The 25,233-nt window shown below is 46.2% G+C and overlaps 1 protein-coding gene across 1 annotated transcript in view; it reads right to left on the reverse strand.

Moving 5' to 3' along the window:
• LOC119168599 (uncharacterized) overlaps positions 1–25,233 on the reverse strand; it is a 242,134-nt gene that overhangs the window by 135,189 nt on the left and 81,712 nt on the right. Inside the window, exons 3-4 of the mRNA XM_037419998.2 lie at positions 23,003–23,234; positions 17,271–17,362 (exon numbers count right to left, since the gene is read on the reverse strand). Coding sequence (XP_037275895.2) covers positions 17,271–17,362; positions 23,003–23,234 — 324 coding nt within the window. The remainder of the gene's footprint in view (positions 1–17,270; positions 17,363–23,002; positions 23,235–25,233) is intronic.

Here is a 25,233-nt window from a genome sequence, read left to right on the forward strand (position 1 = left end):
GCACGGCAAAGCCACGCACGGCTAGGCGTGGGAGGGAGTTGAAACCCCCAGTTAGCTCGGGTCCGTGGTGTCGCTACACACCAAACGCCTGCTTCCACAGGCGCCCCTGCGGGCCCTCGAAAGTGTTTGCCGCAGCTGATATTCGCATCGCGCCTTTGTCCGCCGTCCTGGTGCCTGTGTTTTTCCCTGCTGCCACTAACTCGACGCTCGTGTTCCAACCATCTATAGCTAGTGCACACCACCGAACCATCGTCCTCCCGTCTGCAGTCATCAACTTTTCCAATGGTTCGGCAGGACTTTTGCGTGAAACGTCTCTGCTTGTCCATACATCCTGCTACGAGGCGAGTGCCTAGGGAGCCTCGAGACTTTAGATTGTATTTTCAAAGACCTGATGTATCCAGATAAGCCATTTCTACCGACTTGTGCCATTACACCTGCAACTGACGCCAATGACCTAACGAATGTATTCCGCAAGTCCATTGATTGCCACCTCACGCCTGGGCAGCAGAAACAGCTGATCAAGCTCCTTCAGCGTTTTCGAGCCTCCTTTGACCACAATCAGCCTTCCTTAGGTCGAGCGTCATCTGTTGTTCACCGTGCAGACACCGGTCAAGAGACACCATTGCGACAGCGTTCATACCGTGTGTCAACTGCCGAAAGCCGTGTCATCAATGAACAGATCGACGATATGCTGAAACGTGGCATAATCGAACCGTCAAGCAATCTTGGGCCTCTCCAGTTGTGTTGGTCAAGAAGAAGGACGGATCCATCAGGTTTAGCGTGGACTACCGACGTCTCAACCAAATCACGCGCAACGATGTCTATCCGCTGCCACGCATTGACGATGCCTTGGACTGCCTTCAGGGAGCCGAATTTTTCTCTTCTTTAGATCTGCGCTTTGGGTACTGGCAGACACCCATGGCAGAGGCTGATCGCGAAAAAACTGCTTTCATCACGCCCGACGGGCTTTACGAATTCACAGTCATGCCCTTCGGCCTCTGCAACGCGCCAGCTACTTTCGAGCGTGTGATGGACTCTATCCTTCGAGGCCTCAAATGGAACGTTTGCCTTTGTTATTTAGATGACATTGTCGTCTTTTCAACTGATTTCGTAACCCATTTAACCCGCCTCGAGAACGTTCTCGCGTGTATTTCTGCCGCGGGGCTGCAACTGAATCTGAAGAAGTGCCATTTCGCCGCTCGAAAGCTTTCGATCCTTGGCCACGTGGTTTCGAAGGACAGCATTCTTCCCGACTCTGCCAAGATTACACCCGTTCCAGCGTTTCCCAAACCGACCACCATGAAACAGCTCCGAAGCTTCATAGGCCTTTGCTCCTACTTCTGGTGCTTCGTCCGCGATTTCGCGACGGTCATCGCTCCTTTGACCAAGCCCCTCGCCGGCTCTAGAGACCTTTCGGCCTGGTCTGCCACCTGCGACGATTCTTTCAATGAACTGCGCCACCTTCTCACTTCACCACTTATTCTGCGCCACTCCAACCCATCGGCACCCACAGAGATCCACACCGACGCTAGTGGCATCGAGCTAGGCGCAATTCTTGCGCAGCAGAAAGACAGCTTCCAAGAGTACGTAGTTGCCTATGCAAGCCGAACTCTTAGCAAAGCCGAAACCAACTATTCCGTAACTGAAAAAGAATGCCTCGCCGTTGTTTGGACGATAAATAAATTTCGAACTTACGTGTATGAGGGCCCTTTTGACATCGTGACTGACCACCATGCCCTCTGCTGGTTGTCGTCACTGAAGGATCCAAGTGGTCACCTCGCCCGATGGGCGTTACGCCTTCAAGAATATGATATTCACGTGGTCTATCGCTCCGGCAGGAAACATTCGGATCGCGGATGATGTAGAATCACGAGTAGCCACTGACGTCCACCGGGTGCGTAGTTGCATCGGTACAGCACATCATCGCGAGTGGTGAAGTGCGCGACCTGCCGTCACAATGTGCGAGTAGGGGGAGAAGCCGTCTGCCCAGCCAGGATGGCTAGAATAGTAGCAACCCAAGGGTCCTTGCATTGCTCAGATGGCATGTCGGCGATGGTGATGGCAGTGGCATCACAGATAAAACTTTCGCAGCAGGCAGGGTCAGGGGGTCGGGGCGAACGGGAGAGGGCATCTGCGTCAGAGTGTTTCCGGCCGGAGCAATAGACCACGCGAATATTATATTCTTGAAGGCGTAATGCCCATCGGGCGAGGCAACCACTTGGTTCCTTCAGTGACGACAACCAGCAGAGGGTGTGGTGGTCAGTCACGTCAAAAAAGCGCCCACACACATAAGGTCGTCGTACAATACCTCTATTTTGATACCTTTAAAAACATTACAGGAGGTACACCAGAGGAAATGACAAGAGCAGACGCAGAGACGGCGACGAACTCAGCTGCCAGTGCAAAATTCGACAAGTTAGGGCATGCCAACTCGCTGCTGCTGCCCCTTCTTGTACTTCCATTGTTCGCAGCTTTCGCAATTCAAACCAGGCTCTTGATGAATGTGTTCTTTTCAGGGCCATAGGCTTTGTCGTGCTGCGCGGGTAGTTCACGATTATAGCGACGTGAGCCATCGCTGATGCCTTTGCCACCATGTTGAATGCATGGCTCGTTGTTTACACCACGTCCTTTGAGTGCTAGTGCAGCCGGTGTGGCCAAAGCCGTAGCAGAAAGGTGAGCCGCTATCGTGTGGCTGCAAACTTTGTCTCAGACCAATTTTTTTTTTGTGTCAGCCATGTGACAAGGTTCCCTGGCGGCGAAGCGATGTGAATTCCGGTGAGTTTTGCCGCATTCGCTCTCTTCAAGGCCAAGTGTAAAGGGACATTCCTCCCACAGACAACCAAATTGCACTGCTTGCAGCAGTGATCAATCGCGCGTTCGTATCACCCGCCGGAGCTAAGGAAACCGTTCGTATTACACTAAATCACGGCGTATTTTATGTTATGTAGTCCATCCAAAGCAACCTAAAATTCATATCGTCATGAAATTTGCAGCAACTGTAATCATAGCGTCGAGATTCTACTGTATACAAACAATGTGGCACACTACACGGGCAGAACCTAATGAAGCCACCTCTGGAATTGTTATCACGAACTGAGTGCTACTAATGTTTGTGGCAGGTGATTTTGTTTATTATAAGTTCATGGAACTCCAGTGCAGCATCCCAAATCTCATTTGCTGCGAAATGCTGCTGTTTCGTTGTTTTGCATTTCTAATAAATTTATTTTCGTTTGGTTTTGCAGCCTATTGTCGCAGTGCAATGCGAACAAAGAATGACAGCAACTTTAAGCAGCGAAAAGAGCATGTTCAGAATCAGCTGTACAGCAAGACGCCTGCTTCATTGTCTTCTCCAAAAACCCCCTGTCTCACTAGCTCGAATCTACAAAACATTCCTATCGTCGTTCTTTTCTTTTATACACAGACATGTCACTTGCCTCTCCTTATAGGAGCATCGCCGCCCTGATTCTGATTCAAAACCAATGTATCTTTTTTTAAACGTGCAGTCAGTCGCTCTCATACGGCTTCATACGCACTACATGCACAAGTTCAGGCCGATGCTGGCGTTTCCTTGGGCAATGGGGACTGTCAGGGACAACCTCGTAGGTGACGTCACTTAGCAGGCACGATACTCAATATGGTTCGAAATATCGCCTTAGCAGCTTCTCGAACAGTCCACGTTTTTATACGGGTGTCTAAACCCACACTCTGTCACCGGTTTTGTATGTTACTGTTTATATTGAGAGCATTGTGGCGGCCTGCATCGTAGTCATGTCGCTGGCAGATCCGTAACAGGCGGGCTGCCTAGCTTCTTCTGCGCGTTCAATGAACACGTCGGCACCTGTGTCGGTGGCGTCCCATTCATGTGGCAACATCACATCCAGCATTGTCCATACCTCCAGTTCGTGAACCAAGCTGAATAGAGTCATGCGACTCGTTTCTTGTTTAGCCGTATTGTATGCGAACGTGATAAAGGGTAAAATTTCATCCCAATTCTTATGTTGGACGTCCATGTGAATCGACAGCATGTCTGCAATCGTCTTGTTGAGGCGCTCTGTTAGTCCATTCGTGTTGGGGTAGTACTCAATGGTCTTACAATGAGTCGTTCCACTTAGCACCAAGACGTGGTCTAAAAAAGCTGCCGTGAATGCTGTTCTGTGGTCTGTTATCACGATATCCAGGGCATCGTGGCGTAGCACAATATTTTTTATGAAAAATCTCGCCATTTCTGCTGCAGTGATTCTTTGGATAGCCTTTGTTTCGGCACGCCTGGCTAAGTAGTCTGTTGCGACTATAGCCCAGCGGTTCTCCGATCTCTGCAGTGGTAGTAGGAAGAAGTGCCAAAATATCCATTCCTATCTGGCCGAACGGTGTACATGGAACCTGAACAGGTTGCAGCTGACCGGCGGGTTTCTTCGTAGGTGACTTGCGTCGCTGGCAATCGAGGCAAGTGTCAATGTGGTGCTTGACGGCTGTTGTGAGTTGTGGCCAGTAGTATCCCTGCTGCACTCTTGCCAATGTGCGAGTGTAGCCTAAATGGCCAGACGTCAACTCGTTGTCACATGCTTGAAGCTCTTCAGTACGAAGGGGTGCAGGAATATAGAGCAAACAGGGAGCTCTGATAGATGAAAAGTTTCTTTTGTAGAGGACGCCGTTGCACAAGCAAAACTACGATAATGCCCTTGCAAAGACTCTGGGTGCACTCGAAGAACGTCCATCCACGAAATTAATCAAATCAAGCAACTCAGGGTCACCTCGTTGTTGGGCAATGGTGGACACGATGAGAACACCAAGGAAGACCATATCGTCATCGTCAGAAATAGAGGCTGACTGTACTGGTAATCGAGACAGGCAGTCGGCGTCTGTATGTCGCTTCCCAGACTTGTGTATGACCGTCATATCAAACTCTTGTAACCTAAGACTCCAACGCCCTAATCGGCCGGTTGGATCTCTTAAATTAGTCAACCAACAGAGTGAATGATGGTCACTATTACCTTTGAAGGGGCGGCAATACAAATACGGGCAAAATTTTATAACTGTCCAGATTACGGCGAAACATTCTTTCTCAGTTGTTGAATAATTGGCCTCAGCCCGTGTTCGCATTCTGCTTGCGTAGGCGATCCCTCGTTTCATGTCTTCTTGCCACTGCACAAGCACAGCTCCGAAGCCTAGATTGCTTGCGTCAGTGTGAAGCATTGTTGGCGCCTTCTCGTTGAAGTGGGCAAGCACTGGAGGCGTTTGAAAGTAGCGTCGTCTCTAGTGAGGTGAGTTAACGGCGGCGCAATCTGTGCGAAGCCGGCGATAAACCGGCAATAGTAGACGCATAGGCCCAGAAAGCGCCTGACAGCTTTCTTGTCAGATGGTACTTGGAACTGTGCCATGACCGCAAGTTTTTCAGGATCGGGCCGAACGCCAGTGTAGCTGACGACATGACCAAGAAACAGCAATTATTCAAAACAAAAGTGACATTTCTCTGGTTTCAATGTAAGGACCGCAAAGCGTATGGCTCGTAAAACAACTTCTAGCCTTTTGAAATGCTCGACAAAAGTTGGGAAAAACACTATGACGTCGTTTAAATAAACTAAACAGATCTTCCACTTTAACTCTGAAAGTACAGTGTTTATGAGCCTTTGAAAGTAGCGGGCAAAGTAGCGGGCGCTGAGCACAGACCGAAGGGCAGAACTTTAAATTCATATAAACCATCCAGCGTCACAAAAGCGGTCTTTTCTCGATCTCTTGAGTCTACCTCGATTTGCCAATATCTGCTTCTGAGGTCCACAGAAGAAAAGCAGCGAGCGTTTCGAAGCCTATCGAGGGAGTCATCAATACGTGGAAGCAGATACACATCTTTCTTAGTCACTTGATTCAGCTTTCTTTAGTCCACGCAAAAACGCAGGGTACCGTCACTTTTCTTAACTATTACTACAGGTTATGCCCACGGGCTCTGTGATAGCTGAATCACATCACCTTCAAGCATTTTAGCGACTTGTTGCTGTATCACTTCCTGTTCCTTTAGAGCCACACGATAAGGATTTTGGTGTATGGGCCTTGTTGCGTTGTCGGTAATTATTCGATGCTTTGTTAGCGATGTTCGACCGACCCATGATGTCGATGAAAAGCAGTCCTGGAATTCAGCTAGCAGCTCAAAAAGTCTCCTTTGCTCATCCCTTGACAGCATAGTACCAACATCAAGATTACGTACTGATTCTTTTTGAGGTGCTTGGTCTAGTGCCAATAAACTTCCTTGGATATGTACAGTATTGTCAAAGTAAGCGACGGCTGTACCCTTCGGGAGGTGCCGGCGCTCAGCGCTGAAGTTAGTGAGCAGCAAGCTTGTGCGTCCCGCAGTGACAATATTGTGACCAATCTACTCTGGGCCAACTTATGTGCGAAGTGAAAAAACCGGGGGCTCCTAGTTTCAATTAAGGGGGGACGTGGCAAGTAAAACTAATTTTTTTATTAATGTACTGTTTGTGATGAAATTTGGTGTGTGTATGTGGATGATTGTGAGGATTCCAAATATGAAAACCGTTTTCAAATACCTCTTGTACTTTTTGAGTTACAAGCATAATTATACTAATTAATGCTCTTCACACTTAAAGAGATAATTATTGCTAAATGAAATTATTTTTTCATATTATTATGTTCCCAAAGCATCAACTTGTGCAAAGAAGCTATTAGTTGATTTTTCTAGTTCTTGTAACCATAAATAAAATTTCCAAAACATAGATGTTGTTTTGCGCACACATCGCAGTAATTATAAAATGTGTTCTAAAAATTTTAAATGATGAGTAAGAAGAGAGATAAAGCTTTATTGCACTGCTAAAGGCCTCCTGAGCCTAGTGCAAAAAACGGAACGACTCTATCAGTCTTTGTTAGAAAATTACTATTGTTCTAGCGAAGGCACATAGGCGAAAATCAAGAGTTGAGAAAACTGACTTTGAAAGTTCACTCTTGTTTGGAAGTTCACAACATGCCTAAAACACTCAGAATCCTCCTGGGCAGTAATCCTGAGATGCTGTGGCCTTGGCCTCTGTAGAGCGCAACCCAGTTTTGCGCTTCTTTGTCGTGGAACAATGCGCCTTTTGAGCCCTCTTCACCCTTTTGGCATCCTTTTCGGCTGCTCGCCGCAAAGAGCAGTCTCCTGGATTGAAGCCCAGTTGAGCAGTGATCTCTTGCAGCGCACTCTTGCAGCCACCATTGAAACGGCAGACTGCATCTGCAACTGCACTTTCCACACTTCGAAGGGAGGCGAACTGGCTCTTGGACTGGAGTGACCAAATGAGGCTGTTCATACTCTCCACAGCGTTCTGGGTTTTTCCCTGCGCACACCTTTCAAGGAGCTCTTTGTTCGAGAGGCGCTTGTAGATTGGCAGCAGTGCCACTCGCACGTGAGGGGGCAGTTTATGTTTGTGAGGCGGCAGCGGCTCTCCCTTGGCCAATGCCTGATTGTGCGGGCACCAGGAGTCAGTCCCACTTGGGCACAGGTCGTGGTGTGGATCCTGGTCTGTGGATGTTACATGGTAATAAGTGGCCATGATGGCCCTCTCCATGCCAGGAACATCGTTGGGGTGGCTCTTAATGGCCCAGCCATAATAATTCGTCAACTTCTTTATAAGGCCCTGCGTCAGCCGGCCTTTGCCACCCATGCTCAGTCCTCGGCCTTTGGATTTGTGCTCATCAAGAAGGTTGCGCAAGGAAGTGCCCATTCTTTTTTTCACATGGTTCACACACTCCTGTTTCTTAATCAACATGTAGCCATACACCTTGTCTTGCGTGAGGGCAAGGTACGTACGGCTGTCACCGTCGCAGAGCACATTGATGTATCGAAGCTTGTACTTGGTAAACGATCTTTCAAACATGATCCTCGCTGCTTCTACTTCCATTTGGCCTGCATTAGCATCGGTGTTCTTTTGGCACTGTGGCTTGTGTTTCTCAAGCCACTCCTCATAGTTGTTGTCACCAGGCTTGGGGCCAACAGCACAGCCTTGGCAGTAGTTGGACAGGACACAGTGGTCCAAGACCAAGCCTGTGTACAGCTCGATTACACAGCCCACGCCAATATGACTTCTGTGCCCCCTCGTCATCCACGTGCCGTCGTAAATGACGTCAATGTTGCCTGGCACTCCTCCTAGGTCCTTGTAAATGTCATGCACCTTCTGTGCACTTTCTGCTTCAATGCGGGTGGCAGCTGATGTGGTGGCAGGGTGGCTGTACTTCCTTTGCAGTCTCTGGTAGGACTTGTGGTGCAATGCTCGATGCGAAATGTCCATCGCAGAAAAAATGTCATTTATGGCAGATTGTTTTCTGCCAACTGACTGCACAGCCCTCAAAGCACGCACGTTTACCTCAAAGGGGTTCGTTTTTTGTTGCCCGGAGCACCTCGGGGACGACCACGCACTGTTCACTATGCCACAATTGTCACAAAAAAGTTCCATCCTCGCCGCGAGTCCAAGGCAGTGCGTAGTCTCGAGGCGTATCGACCCTTCGTCGCACTTGTTGCACTTTACTGACGAAAGCAGACCGTTCAGCATCTTCTTATTTACAATGAAGAATGTGGAGTCCTTACCGCCGTCATTTTCGTCGCAGCCTTCGTTCAGAAGCTCGAGCTTCCGCTTTGAAGCGGACTTCGATGCTACGGCATCCAAAACATCCCGCCTTGTCTGTGCCCGCTGCGCGATTTCTTCACTGCTCGGAATCTGGCCCGAAACTCGCGATAGAATGTTCGACGCGCGCACGCCCGGAGTTGCAACGGCTGCCGACGCGGTGCCACCGCAATCGGGTTCGCGAGAGCGTCCATCACGGTCGACGGCATCCGGCGGTCTGACATACGACGATGTGGCACCTTCCACACTCTCGGCCTCACAACAATCAGCGAAGGGTCTGAGTAGAGGCTCCGTGACGCTTGAAGAGCATGCTCCGTCCGGAACTGCGACTGGGACGGCAGCCGCAGTCGTCTGCCCTTTGTTCCAAGCTTTCCGACGCTTGCCGTACTTGTGGACGCTCCGGAACTTTTTTTGCGACAACATAGCACCGCAGTATGAGCAAGCACTCAGAAGAGACCACCGATGTAAACAAAGCTTGGTAAAAAAAGCACGCGAACTATCACAAAAACAGCCAACTGGCAAAAAACGAAGCGCACGCCGGATGATTCTCGACTCGGCGGCCGCAGATGCGCTCGCGCTTCCAAGGTTGCCAAGGTGCGCGGTGCAGCTTTGACCAGTAAGAGGTCGCGCCTGCTACCACGTGACCCGCGCAGCCAATTGCCGTTTTTCGTTTTCGTTTTTTTACTTGCTCCTCGCGCTTTTATTTTCACTCGGCGAAATACGAGACCGCGACCATCGGGAAGCCGGCTTTCTCCTCTTTCCAAAGCTACCAAAATGGCGGCCCACGGTCAACAACTTGGCGCGTTTGTGCGGCGTGAACAACACCGTTTCAGGGGCTTTTTTTTCGCACTTTTCGGCGACTAGCCTCGGCAAAAACACTATTTGCGGGATTTGTAGCGCACGTTTCGCTGTAATATTTTAGAACAAGGAAGTTGAAGGTCTGAAGATTACGAAAAAAAATAAATCAGAAAATCGCATATTTTGACCAAAATCGGCACTTTACTTGCCGCGCCCCCCCTTAACTGTCATGGATACTGACCTGTTAGAATCATCGAGAGTTTTCCCCGACAAAAATACACAGAGCTGTGTCAGTACCAGGGCATAAGTTCAAATTAACAGTAAGCTTGAATCAACAGAGTTCAAATTAAAGAATATTGACAAGTGAGGTGATACACACGCAAGTGTGCCATCAAAGGCACTTCTCTCTAAAAAACATCCTTCTCAAGGGTGACGGCATTTTAGTTTCTCATTCGATTATATACATGTCACTGTTCTCTCCCTCACATTCTATATGGTTCGTGTGTATACATATAGAATAAAGCTTTGGTTCTCCGTCCCTGTGATTCTCTCGTGTGCCGCGCTGTTTCTCGCTTCCCTGAACATGCACCAACCGGTCCCACTCTCGTTCACTGCTTCCCTTTGTGTTGTTCCTGTGTCTCTGACCTGTGTTCTTGTGCTTTGACCTGAAGCATTTCCAGTGCCAAACACAGCCGCCGGAAATATATATATATATATATAGAAACAAAAAGGTGAGTTTCACAACCGGTGCTTATGTGGTACTTTTCTTGTGCTGCCATAGCAAGAAAATGTGTACCATGCAATCTATGCATTCTTGGTGTTCCTTTTTTCTAATTGAAACATCCAGTGGCCAAACCGGTAATACTTTAGAGCTGCGCTCATACTTTGCCATCTTGACTAGCATCAAATCACCATGAAATTTATTAGACAAAAAAAGCTCATGACAAACGAACTAAAGCCAGTGAGGACCAACCAAGCTTATTGTTATGACTAATTGTTTCTCTTCCCTTTAAGCAATTCATGAGCAAATACATTTATGCCCTAAAAACGCATTGAGGGCACAAGAACCTGGGTAACTGTAAAGAAAATCACAGATAAAGATACGATTGGTTTGTGAATAGGGGCACCAGGCACCAAGTATATCTTTTCCCTTATGACATACTTACAGTAAACGCTCACTTGTACGAACGTCGGTCTAACCAAAATTCAGAATAACGAACTTTTAAAAAATCCCCGACGATTTTCTTATGCATTCTACGTAAAAATTTAAACGAATTTCAGAATAGTGAATTTTTCAGTTGAACGAACATAATCTACGGACCCAGGCACATTTTTAAAATCAATTCAACAAATTTTTGTGCACTGCAGCACTGGCATAGCCAATGCAACCGCCACTAAATTGCCCATCCATTGGCAACGGCGCGACATCGCTTGTGCATTCAGCGCCACCGAGGCAAAGCGGCCGTGCGGGTGAGAAAAATGAGTCTTGTGCGCATCAGTTCACCGGTGCTGCCGGCACCCCTTCTTTTTTTGTGTCTCATCCATGGAGGAAGTCTTTCCTTCCTCCATGGTCTCATCAGCATCCGTCGGCGCCATCTTCATTTCGGGAAACAACAGCGCATTTCACGCAATGTGCGCCCACTTTCATAATGAGTTCGACGAAACACAAGTTGTTGACTCTGTCAGACAAGCTCAAAATCTTTCAGTGTCTTGACAGTGGGCACTGCCGTGCTTCAACCAATCAACTTGGGAATCATAAAGAACTTGAAGGCAGCTTGTGCAGCGAATTTTGATTAATATAAGGATTGGCTACAGTGAGCCCATCAATGTCAGGCAGGCAGCCGAGATCGTAACAGGCTCTTGGTGGTCAGTGTCACAGGCTACAATTGGAAACTGCTGGCACAAGTGTGGCCTTTCTCCCATGCAGGATGCAAATAAGCAAGAAGAGCACGACAAGGTAAGTGAGCAGGAGGAAGAGAATGGCGCGGTCATTGACGCTAAAATGTGGACAGACGTCTGTCAACAGCTGGACGTTTACAGTGGTGCTTCATTTGAGGACTATGTGCAGTGTGACAGGGATCTTGTCACTTGTGCAGAAGTATCTGAGTTAGAAATTGTTTCGAGTGCTTGTGCGGAACCAGAAGAAGAGTGCCACAACGAAGACCTAACGGCTGAGGTTGGTTCAAATCCTGTAACTTAAGCCGAGGCAATAGAGTATGTTAGAAAGTTAAGAGACTTCGTATCTCAGCAGCAAGCTGTAGCTGAGCCATTGCACAGAAACCTAGACTCGCTGGAAAGCTTCGTCTCTTCTTGTGCTTTAAGGGCACCAGTGCAAATGAAAATGACAGATTTCTTTTCAAAATAACTTGCATTTCACACCTTTGACTCTAATGTCTGCTGTGCCCAATGCTGTTCCATATTCTAGTGAATATTCAGTTTAGTGAACTTTCACTTAAATGAACTACAGAAGAGCCCGCTTATAAGGAACGTGAGCGTGACATGGCATTCATTCGTTGTATCCCGAAGTTCATAGTAAATGAAACACAGCTTTAAAAAAAAGTTGCGAGTGAAAACACAAACTTTTTTTTTTGCCCCAAAAAGTCCGTGATGCACGTGTTTCAATGAGCAGAAGCGATAAGGGTGGTCTCAACTTCATTTAAAACGGCAGGGTGCTCGTTCGCCGAGGTCCGTGGCATAAGCTGCACGAGGCACTGGCTCCAAAGTTCCGCCGTTCTCGCAATCTGATTCCTCCAAATTGCTCTCGCCACGTACCTCATTCACAATGCCCCAATCTGTGCACGGTTCCGCAGTGTCGGCATCATTATCGGCCGTAATTAAACCATCGCAACAGATGTCCCACCCACTCTCCCAGGTCGGAGTCGACGACGCGCTGTCACAAATTGCCGCCCCAGTTCGGAAGCTTCAGGCTCGGCATCGGGCTAGACGTCGACGTAGTCGGCCTTGCAAAAACAGTTTTGCACGCATGTAGTAGTCACCCCCGCCCATGAAATATTCACCATCTCCACAGCTGAATACCGGGACGCCCGAAACGGCAAGTTGGCTGCCAGGTGGTCAACAGCTATAAGCAAGCGCTCCGCAACGCGGCACCTAACGCACGGATTACACTCAAGCCAAGCGGTGACACTTTCGACGTTTCATTGAGCAGTAAGAAAAAGCGTGCTGGTCCTCTCGTCGGCCATCATGACCACACGTGCACACCAAGAGCGAGCAAGACGCGCACACGCAACACACATGCCAGAACGCGTGGAGCAGCTCTGAGCCCGTTTTCAGTCAGAAAACGAAACTAATTCGAGCCAGCGTAGCGGGCATCGCGGAGCAGTGGAGATGGGCGAAGGGATTGTGATCAAGAGAGGAGAGCACACTTGCGAGAGAAGGGCAAGGAGTTGCGATAAAGATAGGGGAGGATGCGGCGGGAGGTCGACCTTGAAAACCAAAACACACGGGAAGGAGGCAGGTTGGGTAGCTTGCATGAAAGGTCCGCGAAACTCACACGTAGAAAAACTTCGAAAGAGTGCCTGCGTGTGCAGAAGTCAAAGCATGGCTGCCTGGATCAGTGCGCGCGGCGGTGTTCGAAGAATTGGTAGCCGTGGTCAAAAAATTGTTTTGTTGCGCCGGCGGGTTTGCGTAGCCTCACGAACTTCGATATTTCGCCATTCGTTCCGCGCAAATTAACAGCCGTTTTCGCGCTTCCGCACGCGCGCAGAAGGCATGCTGAGTTGAGTGCGAAATGAGTGAGAACAAGTCCTAAACACGAAACGAATCCCAAATTATCAGAGCCGGTGGGGTAGCGTACGCGCATGTACTAGACGCAGACTATCGGATACAGTCGGTGGCCGATGATGCTGGCAAATGGTCTGGTCACTCCAGGCCGGCGACGCCAACGATAGTACCAGCGATCAAAACAGGGTAGATGGCCGACTGGTCTTCGAAAGATCGGTGGCACTGTGAAAACACGGGCCACGTCTGGCGATGTGGGGTGCTCAGAGTAGCGGGGGACAAAGGACGGAGGGGTGCGAAACTAAAAGCAGTCGGGGCATGGAGGAAGGAAACAACTTTCCATCCTTCTTGGGTTAGGGAGAGCGGCAACTAGAGGGTTGTGGAGGCAGGGTCGGCGTTTAACAATAAGAATGTACGGGCACCTCGCCGATGCCTGATCGGTTGCCACGAGCGCGCGCAGTCATGACGGAATGTCATGACCAAGAAAGACACTGGGGCTCCGGCGCACGGATAGCCAGAGCAAGGAAGAGAAGAACGAAGTCAGAATAAGAACAGCTGGCCCAGGATCGGGTGTTGTCTCTTGTTCTCTGTCTAGTACATCACAGTGTACAGAAATTCCATTTCACCCTTTCTTACTAATACTTCTAATCATTTTTTTAATTTATATGCACCTATCTTTTCCTTACACTGTTTACTCACAGTCTTCACCAAAATGTCTGTCCTTGAGTCTTTTTCACTAGTTATAATATTTTATGTTTCTCATGAAAACACGAGATTTTGTCTGTGAGTATTTGTATCATTGTACTAAAACATGATTGTGCGAAAAATTGTAATTAAACTCGAACTGAGACCCCGAATATTCTACCTCTATGTTCTGTGCATGCCATATCATATGCCACCAGCATGTGGCGTTCTCACTAACCTGCCCGCATAGTTACCTGCCCTCTTGTTTTCTCATTTACAATTTATCGGCGCCATGTGGGAGAACACAACGCACTCATACCACAACTACAATACTTGATTTCAACGCAAGGAACTACTCAAGGAGCAGGCTGATGTGTGCGAACGAAGCGCGCCAGCAAGCGGCTGCGCCCTCTGCAGGCTGTATCGTAAAACCTTTCAGCCTTGCAACCTCCTTGATGACACTAGGAAAACCTTTCTAGCCACTATAGTACAGGCGCCAAATACAACCACCAAACCCTCAATATTACCGAAAGTCAGGGGACAGCGCGTTCCAGCCACTTTCATAAACGAAGGCCCTGGGTGCTTAAAGCTAGAACACTCCAAATGGTGTGCTTGAGTACAACACCGTTGGTGCTTAGCTTAACGATGATTGCCGCCAACTACTGTATTTAGTCGCGTAATTTGCACACCTTTTTTCTTGACTTTGGGGCCCCGAGACGGGGGTGCGCAAAATACGCGATGATTTCGCGAGTGCATATGAAACATTGTGTCACATTCGAAGGCGCACGGTACAGTCAAACCTCCATATATCGAACACGGATATATCGAATTATTGCCAATATCGAACGGTTCCTATATTACGCGGGAAATCGCATGCATTATTGATTTTTTTATTTCGAACAAAGTTTGACATATAATGGATATATCGAACTCAGCCACCCAAAACCGCCCGCGCTCCATTGACAGGCGGCGAGCTTTCCCGCAACTCTTGAAAGTAGTGGTAGAGCGGCGGGCGTTTACGAATGCTGCACACATCGATGGCGCTGAGAGCGCCACTTTAACGTAGCAGCGTACGCGCGCCGCAGCCTTGCAGTAGAGGTTCTTAAATGAGGAAAGAGAAGAGAGAAGTGCGGAGCTGTTATCGTCTTGCAATACGAAGGTACCGACACGGCTTCGCGCGGGGGAAGGGGGAGTGGGAGGTAAAGACTGAGGAGGAAAGTATAGGAGAGAAAGGATGCAGACGACTGTCTCGGACGCGGCCCGCGCTGCCGCCAGGAAAGGGAAAGCAGTCAGGCGAGCCGGCATGAGCGCGCCATGAGCGCGCTTTACACCCGGACTCACGCCGCAGCCTTGCAGCTTGCAGTCGTTGCAGTCTCTATGGTGTCAACGGAACACTGCGCACTTGTTGCAAGCTCCTCCCCCGTAGCATCGCCAGGTATCGGTCGTTGTGCTCGCAATGTTCGTGCGTTCGGAGTTAGGCCTGACGCGGGCTGTGGTGCGCGACAGGCCTATCTCCGAACGGCGGAGCTCACGGATGTGGAGATTGTCGCCGAAGCTACTGCTGAGCAGCCAAATGAAGACTCTGCCAAGGTGGATCCTGCAAGCGCTGATGGTGCCCTGCTCCCGACATCAGCTGAGGTCGTAGCTGCCTCGGGCCTTGTGCGCCGCCACTGCGGCGCGATTTAAGGCCCCGGCCTATCACTTATCGATCGCCTGGACTATATTGAGGACGCAGTCGTCAAACACGCCATGGCCAACAAAAAGCAGGCTACTCTTTTTCAATATTTTAAACCAACACAATAAATACTATGTTTGAATCTTCAAGTGAGTATTTACTGCACCATGCTTGAACGGTTCGTTGGTTGTTTTCAGCAAGCTGTTGACGCATTTTTTTCGTGATTTTTTTATATCGAATTCTGGATATATTGAACTATTTCGCGATCGCCGCGCCGTTCGATATATCGAGGTTCGACTGTATATACATTTAGATAAAAGAAGAAAATAAATTGGACTACCAAACAAAGTGTACTTATTAATTTTGAAGAAATTAGTGCATACTTTAACCAGTCATATCTGGTCACGCAGGGTCTAGGATGAATCGCTGATCGCGAAGTCCGTTTGGGAATCATCATCGCGGCCGCTGCTACTGCCCTTTCTGTAGTGCATCGTCCTCGGTTCCGTTGAACGCATTTCAACGCCCCATTTTCTGGAAGCTCTTTTGACAATGCTGGGAGAAACTAGGTCCCAGGACATGGCGATACCGGAAGTACTAAGCATCTACACATAATTCAAAGGCAGCAAACTTGCATTAGCAAGTGCGCACTTTTCTGCTTTGTCGCATACCGATTGTGCTGGTCATCACGTTGAAATTTGTCCCCTTGAGGTGCCTAGCGGCGGCACGCTTCCTATTTTCTTTAGCAAAATTTACAACAGTGAGCTTCAGTTTAGCACATCCCAAGGAAACCATCAACACGCGTCAGCCAGATGACGAAACGTCAACTTTTGTAATCGACCAAGCATGCGTTGCAGTGCGGACGCAGACAATGAGGGTAACAGTTGGTGCAACAGGCCCTCGTGCAGAAAGTCGTCCGCTAAAAACCTCTATATCGCAGTGGTAGGGATTGGGAGATATATGGTGGCAAACGCTCCAGCAGTTTCGGCGACCCGTCAACAGGTTTGTCTTCGGGTGTGGTATTCTAGGGACCGTAGTTTGGGGGAAGTCCTCGGAAGAAGAGATATTGCACTCACAGCCTGTTTGTTGGGCTGCACTGACTCGACTGAAGCATAAAAAGATCCAAAGGTGCGCACGCCGGCGAGCTGGCTCTGGCGGGTCAGAGAGCGCGAAATATGCAAGTAAATATTTTTTTCTGTAAAGTTAGCAAAATATTAGGGGTGGGCAAATTATGCGAGGGTGCAAATTGTGCACGTAAATATGGTACTGTCGGGGCGCAAAAGTGCCATGAGGTGAATATTATGTTGGTTTCATGCTAGGAACAAGTGGAGAAAGAGAACGCACTTCAGTGAAGGAGAAAGTCAGAAACACGTCAATTTTGGGCAGACCGCAGAAGGTGCGAGCTCTTGGCCGCCACCTCATAGTTCCTGCACATAGAGCAAGCTTTATAATCATGCACTGGAAGTCGCCTTATAGCTGTTAAGCTTACTACAGTGAAGTTTACGAGAGTGCACTCGAGCTTCTAAATTTATTGCACCCCCTGTTTTAGTAGTATGTGCCGCACCCCAACATCGATGCCAAAGAACACTGTACATATTGTGGCAGGCCACAGCTGCTACACAAAGAACGAAAATAATACTTTAGATATAAGACTTGAAGACAGTTTGCTAGAATGCTTCCCATGTTGGCTGAATGACTGCAACACAAGAATGCTTCCTAGTTTTCATAACATGAAACTACATCACAGACTCAATTAAGAGCGTAGTAGTGCCCACCTGTAGCCGGTCATGCTCCTGAATGAGGCGTGCAAAATGCTCCTTCATGGGGGCCTCATCATCATCAGGGCTGCTTTTTCCCGTGGCTGTTGCTGCATTGCCACCACAAAAAGTTATTTATATGTTTATTATCTCTCAACCCAAAAGAATGGTCTTATTGGGATTGCCCACAAGGCAAGACGTCTTGACACAACCAAGACTTAAACACATGATTGCAAATTCACCATAAAGTTGTTGGTAACATCCTAAATATATCGCCACCAATCATAATAAAGTAGAGAAGTGATCATTCCATCATTCTTGCTTAGGGGAACGTGTATTTGCTTAGAAAAAGAACACACGACAAAAAGGACGCTCACTTGGAACTGAGTTTGTTTGAGAAAGCTTCACACAAGGAATGGTTTTTTGACAGGAAAGCTTCCTTCACAGCTGTTAAATGTTTAAACTCATTAAATGTGCACCCCACGCCTCTTTCAAGATTCTTACATTGTTACCGGTTTTGCCGGTATTCGGAAAACATTTTTTTGTGACAAGCTTTCCTGGCATGAAGCTTTCTTGAATAAATTCAGTATCATGTGAGCATCCCATCTATGTGTACTCATTTACTAAGCTTATCTGCACTCCCTGAAGCAAGAATGATGTCGAACTAACCAGCTCAACAGATGATCATATTGAAAGAAGTGTAAATTTAACAGCTCATTTTCTTAGTTAAACACAATATTAATGAGCACTATCACACAACAAACAGTCTATTAGTTCTATAATTTAATAATGATGAGAATATTTTTTAGTTTCACCAATGAAAAAATTTGCATCAAAACAAGTTCCTTAGCTTTACACTTCCTATACTTCCCATATACATCTGCTCTACATTCCCTAGCATTCACTTGAATAACATTCCCTATACTTTTTTTGGCCTGATTGTCTGTGAGATGTCATTATATTGTGTCTAACGAAGAAAACAAACCCTGTATACTTTTTTCCTTCATTCATAGCACGAGTCTGGTTCTGGCAGATTTAGAGCTTTTAGGTAGTGTACGAATAGTTATTGGTCAGCTGCCAGCTCGTAATAAGTTCACGTGCTATGTGATGCCAAAACATGCTGATAAAGCATGTTCCACATTCACCTTTATGACTACTGGTGGCGCTGACTGACGCTCCTATGTTTAATACAAATACACACACCATAAAGTGGACGGCAGGATAGCCTCCGTGGTAGCTCAGTTGGTATAATTGGGTGCATTATTCGAAGGTTGCAGGTTCGGTCCCTGCCCATAGCAATCTATCTTTTCATCCACTTTTCTTTCTTCCCCAAGCCAAGCTATCTTTTCGTCCACTTTTATTTGTTCACATTTGCATTACAATTACATAACATAACATCCCCCTGTTCATTCCTTGGCATGACTGTCTATTATATATCATTAAATTTTATCTAACAAAGAAAATGAGCCCTTAAATGCACACTTCTTTCCTTGAGCTCGCCTAGACATTTTCCTGCAGCATAAGAGAGAGAAACAGCATAACACCAAACCATTTGTACGATGAATCTCTACCAACTAGCACAGTTTTCTGTCATTCTCATGTTCTGAAAGCTGTCATGGTAACATGCTAACATGTTCTGAAAGCTGTACATGGATTTACAACTTCTTTTGTTACCTCATTGCAGAGCTCAATAATATCCCATAATCACTGTGATAGAATGGAGACACCGGCAAGTCGTCTGCACTGCAAGCAGTGCACAAACAACATAGGAAAGATCTGTAAGTGTGGACACAATAAAATCAAGAACATCACCGAGTCCTTTAGATTACACTCCTTTGTGCTGCCCAAACAGCTTGATGATTAAAGTGTTCTGCAGTGACCAGCAATGCAGCCCAGCTGTGTCATTTGCATACTTTGCAAGCACATCTCCCAGAAATGTCGGCAGCATGCAGCCAACACAGAGGCACAAGAAGTGCAACTATCTACCTCGTGCTGCAAAATAGTGGCCTGCATGCTGGCATTTCTAATAACTAACCCTGTGCACTCACTTAAAAATATTGTTAGAGCAATGCCGATTTCCAATAAAGAAAAAACGCACTTCTCGGCCAACAGTACAATGCTCTCAGCATGAGCAGACAATTCCAAAGACACAAAATTTCCTATTTGTTCCTGCTGGCGGTCTTCAATTTTTTTTATACCCTTTTTACATAGGCAAGTTAACTACAGTTACGATCAAACACGGTTAACTGCATTCAATCACACTTAGCGCAAACTATGGTTCACCGATATTACACAGCGCAAAAGTATTTTCGACTAAGGCGGCTGTCGCCACCTGCGTGGACGCCATTTTGACGGTTAACTGCGAAGCCGGGGTCGCAAAGCTCGGTTTCCTACAACTGTGGTTTTTGCGTACCATGTAACATATTTTAATCGCGGTTACGTTTGATCGTGGTTATGTTAACTGAGGTTTAGGCTGTCTGTGTAACAAGGGTATTAGAGATTTTTAACAAAACATTGCAGCCAAAAAACTCCTTCCATTCATTTCCTCTGTGCAGTTTCCTAATTAGTACTCCAATGCAAAGTATGCAGAGAGCATGTGTGTGATTGGTAGATAACTGAAACAAGTGGGCACACATCCTTTCTCAATATTTCGAAAATTTTCTTCAAAGGGCCCTTCACTAGGCCACATAGCTGATCGACATAAACTGTATGTCTGTGGACATCTGATGAATATTTGGAATATCCATAAAATACGTCCCAACATATGCCTATCGAAATCTGCGGTTACTTCGGCAAGTGCGGAAATTCACATCACGCTGCTAATTTCTCAGAATCAGCTATCAGCCGCACGTGGTATCCTGTGAGATTGTGTAGGTGAATTTCCCGGGCCCTAATGCACGTTCCTGTGCCTTCGTGTTTAGATTACAGATGGCTTTGGCGTCGGTTTTACCCTCCCCCTTCAACATGTTGACATGTGCACAAGGCAGCGTGACATTGTACTATGTTTACATGTGCTGGCCACAGTGATGCAAGCATCGTTTTCGCAATCGGACATTTAATTAATGGTGAACGAGAAGCAAAAGAGATAGGAAACGGTCTTGGTAAAAGAGCTAGGGTGGTGGCTTGGGCTGTTTGGAAATTCACGACAGTGGGGCACCAGTGCCAAGAGAAGAAAGAGGACTACACACTGCGTCATCTTCTTTCTTGTTTTCGCACTTGGTACTCTACTGTGACGAAGGAGCTGGGCACCACAACTTCAACATGCAGAAATGTTGAGAACGGGCACACCTGCCAACTTTCCCATTTACACAGGGGAGTCCCAAAAGTTGAGAAAACCTCCCTGCAAGAAAAAAAAAAAAGAAAGCCAGGCCCGCGCAGAAAGCGCTGAAAAGTCTCAACAAAAGCTGGAAAAGTGGCATTTCTAGAAGATTTTTAAGCAGCCTTGGGGCAACTATTAACCTTGGGCCAACTGGTAAATTTTTATGGCACCCACCACACCTTAAATCATCATAATTTTTTGTGTAGCGGGGCGGCATCCACTATACCATCATTCCTAATTCTTTGCAAAAGCGTGGTATCCGCTACACACTTGTAAGGCATTATTGTTCATTTTGTCCGTGCTGTGGCTGACGATGAGGAAGTATTCTGCCATTTGCTTTTGTAATGAGTTGCAGCATTAAACAACAAACTCCTAAAGCAATATGCATTGTGCGACACGTACTTGTCACTTCACTGTTCTACAACTCTTTATTACACATGTTAACATGATTCTTTACACGGCATGAAGCCTGCATAGAGCCAGTTAGCAACAGAGTTTGAAACGCCAGCATAGCTCAAGGGTAGCATACCGGGCTGCCACCCAGAGGGCCCAGGCTCTATTTTCATTTGGTCCTCCGTATTCTTAATTTAGGTGTTTAGTTTTTTCCTTATTTTACGAGATAGCGGTTATGAACACTGACAGCAACAATGGTGGACAACTGCAGTGCCAGAATCGGCACTTGTCGTGATCTCACAGCTTTCGCTGCAGAATAGCCCCCCCACCACCATGATGAGCAAATAATAAAGAACAGCACTTCTAAAACTTTCTGGCTTTCATTTACACGGTGCAAAGCACTCCTTGGGTCACTTTAGACGCAGCACTTTGGTGTCATGCGAAAAAGCGTACTAACATTAGGAAGGAGCTACTCGCTCTCGTTGGTCGAACACAGCTGGTTCAATGCACGCACCGTATATTTACGAGAAGCATGATCACTGACATCAAGAAACTTTACTAGCAATCATTCAGAGCAGTTCGTGATGTTGCTATGGCTCTAAGAGACAGTTACCAAAAACAAACACCACTTCTCTGTGGTCGCATACTGTTTTTGAGCGTTTTCTGGTGATGCAAATTTTGAAGATACGAATATTTTTGTCACCCCATGAGGTTTATGTCACCCAGGTTTTACTATAATTCCTTTCGTCATGCATTCGCATAAGAGGTTGAAACAATGCACGTGTACATCAGAGGCGGTTGCCCATAAGTTCAAGTTCGGAGTCGAACCGACAAACCCTGAACTTGTGCCTCTGATATACATGTGTTGCTTCATTTGTTTATGGGAATGTGTGATGAAAAAAATTCATAGATATGAAGCGCTCCCTGCTAACAAACAGTTGTGCGTAGCCAGTGTCGTCCTTGTCTTCTTTCTTGCCTTCACCAGTTTTTATTTTAGGCAAATATGTCACGGCCGGTTACGTATGACCAATTACGCCACCAGTTCATTCTTCTAGATGCATTTCATGGCAAGACACTATTGCGAGTGGACAACATAACTATTTTGCTTGTCAATTCAGAACCTGGTTAAGGGCCCTTCAAGAAATACTTCTGAAAACTTATCCTCACAACCAAATAAACGATGCTAAACTGTGCAATTACCACGGCAAGCTGTCAAGATAGATATAAATTTTTTTTCAGAACCTCGCAGCTTCTCCCTGTCAGAATTGTTGCTATACTCATTGCACAGAATGTTGGCCGGTTACAAAGAGAGCAAATCACAGATTACATGGACATATGAAAACATAACATGCTATCCTTCCCATTGAAAGGCGATAAACATGTAATATTTTAAAGGGGCCCTGCAACACTTTTGCAGCATGGTCAGAAAACACTGTGGGTCAGCAGTCGAAGCACTGAAATGTCTCACAATCAAAGAAAAGAAAATTGCTCAAGGTCACGAAGTGCACACGAAGAATTTTTTCTCATCACTCTCTGCTTTAGCTTTCAGCATTTTTGTTGAGACGAGAAAAGAGCGCTAACGATGAATGCAGCGTGCGACAAATCTTTGTAACTCCGCTCGTACTGGACGAATTCTCAAACATTTTGCTGTAGTGAATTCATGAGGCAATAAGCTCCTTCAGTGAATCCATTTCATGGCTGCTTGAAAAAGTATTGCAGGGAACTTTTGATATTTTAGTATAATGTGGTACAATGAACATTTTCAATATGATGCTGTTATAGCACCGTGAACATTTTCATTACGATGATGTTATAGCAAAGCTTTAACCTGGTGCTCACTTGGAAAAAAAGTCATAATTAAGGTAGGTTACCTCTAGCTTCACAGGCTCCTTTGCTTCTCTTCAGCTTTCTTTACCTCTTTTTTTTATATCTATTTTATATTTTCTGTGGAGGTTTCCTCATCCCTCTCTAGTGCTAATGTTTGCGTGCCCAGTTCTTCATAAGGAAAATTGGTCATGCAAGCACAAAAACAACACACCAGAAAATGCAGGCTTGGATTCTGGCCTTGGCTTGCTGCGCACTGGTTGAGGTGGGAGCGGTGCCTTGCGTGCGAACTCTGGCTGTGGCTTGCGTGATGGCTGTGGCTCTGACTGCAGTGAGCCATGATACGACGCACTCATCGCTGCTGGCGTCCCACCACTAATAGCCCTCATGCTGCCATGGCGTCGTAGTTGACAGCCACCTTCTGGTTGTGCCAAGTCATCCTTCGACTGCAAGAGTTGTGGGCCATAGCTGTACATGTTGCGTAACAAACTACATACTAAAAAAAAAATCCGTCGTAACAGTTTGTATGCCCAGCTGACGCAAAGCTTCCTGAAAAGGGTGGGTTGATGCACCTTGAAGAATATGAGAAACAGACTCCATGGACGCCATCTTCACCTGTTACACGCTTCTCGTTGCTCATTGTGCACTTTTATTAAATGAATTCCATCATTTCGTATATAATCAATAACTTACTTAAACTGCAATGAAGAAGTACCGACGTCGCTTTTTTATGGTAACTGTAACAGGGTTACTTTTTTGACTTAGGTAACTGTATTTGTAACAGTGTTACTTTTTGCCGATAACATGCCCATGAATGGCTTAATGTTATACCCCCTTCAGTCACGTCCGTTCTAGATATGTGTACATGTAATTCATACCATCTTTAAGGGTAAAGAGTGTTTTTGTCTAACAAAGAGGCGAGCCCCTCAATCAGGGTTGCCTTTAGGTAGTAAAAAGCAGCTGAATACAAGGTAAAAGTAGCGATTTCATTTTCTTAACACTTGTATCGCGCTGCCATAACACGAAGAAAGACACTTGAAACACAACACGAGCGCATGAAAGAACACAACACGAGCGCATGAAAGTCTAGCCGTTTTAGCTGTTATTTTATTTAATTTTACCATCACATGTGTAGACAAAAAGAACAAGGATGGTATTATGACTGGAGTTACTTTCATTATTCTACAATAGAGTTTGGAATACACAAAAACATAAAATTAGGTGCACAGTTCTTCTGCTTTGTTTAGTTTCTCTGAGTCACATGTGAGTTAAAAAAATGAATTATTTATTTTTTTTTATTTGCTTCCTCTTACCTTAAGCCGATGACATTAGATAAGAGAGTAGGTAAAACACGAAAAAAGATGTGACTGAATAGAGTGAGTAAATAAGAACAATGTACAGACTTACTGCCTCATGAAAATGACAATTATCACTCCTCTCCCTGTATCAAAGGAGATTAAAATGATTTGGTGTGCACAGCAGAAAAGAAGCTTGGGGTTTTACAAAATGGTGTACCTACCTCATAGTGATAATAAAATAATTGAGACTTATAGAGTGGTGATGAAATAAGTGTGTCAAGAAGAATGCTACAGTAAGTTCAAGTGGCTCAATTTTCAATGTGTTGTTAAAGACTGAGGAGAAAAGGTGGATTTAGTGACTGTAATGCTAGAGACAATTGCAGTTATAGAATATATACAACATTCTTTCCAGTCTTATTACATGACATGACCATAATGTTCATAACAAGTGATGAGGTTCTAATGCAGTGGTATACAAGATGCAAATAAGCACATTTTTTCTATTTGGGGCGGCTCCTTGCATATTCTTACATTTAGTTCAAAAAACTATATTTTCTGCAAAGCAGAGCATCAACTTCTTTGGAATGATTAGTATAGACTGTTTTCACAAGGAGGCATCTTTTTTTCTTTTTTTTCCGCCACAGCGCCGTCTAGCATCTGTAATGTTACGCTGCTGTGTCAGTGTGTGGGGATCTGCGGCGGTGTATGCAGCGTATGTGCCGAGTACTATGCCGGGTATTGTTGTTCTCTGTGGTACACAGTCATAACACAGCAACGCTGCATGATTATGATGATATGTGGGGTTTTTTGGCACAAACATCACTGTTGGCTAAAGAGCACGATTACTATGGTGAGATATACTCCCTGTGAACAATAATCTGAAATGTTGGAGTGTGGCACATCTGTAAAGTAGCCTTAAAAGCAAGCGCTATCAGTAAAGGTAAAAAACATATATATAGAATGAAATCATTGTACTGATGTATGGGGTTGTTTATATTTGTTTGAAGGCTGATGAGTGATCATTTTTGCACACGGTGATCGGCAGTGAATAGCACAAGTGCCTCTAAAGTCTTTTGTGCCCAAAGAACCCAAGGAAAGTGCTTTTCTGTGAGAGAACTACCGCAGCAGTGGCCTCTGTTGAGAAGCT

The sequence above is a fragment of the Rhipicephalus microplus genome, chromosome 3 (assembly GCF_043290135.1).
Source record: "Rhipicephalus microplus isolate Deutch F79 chromosome 3, USDA_Rmic, whole genome shotgun sequence".
In the NCBI taxonomy this organism is placed as follows: Eukaryota; Metazoa; Arthropoda; class Arachnida; order Ixodida; family Ixodidae; genus Rhipicephalus; species Rhipicephalus microplus.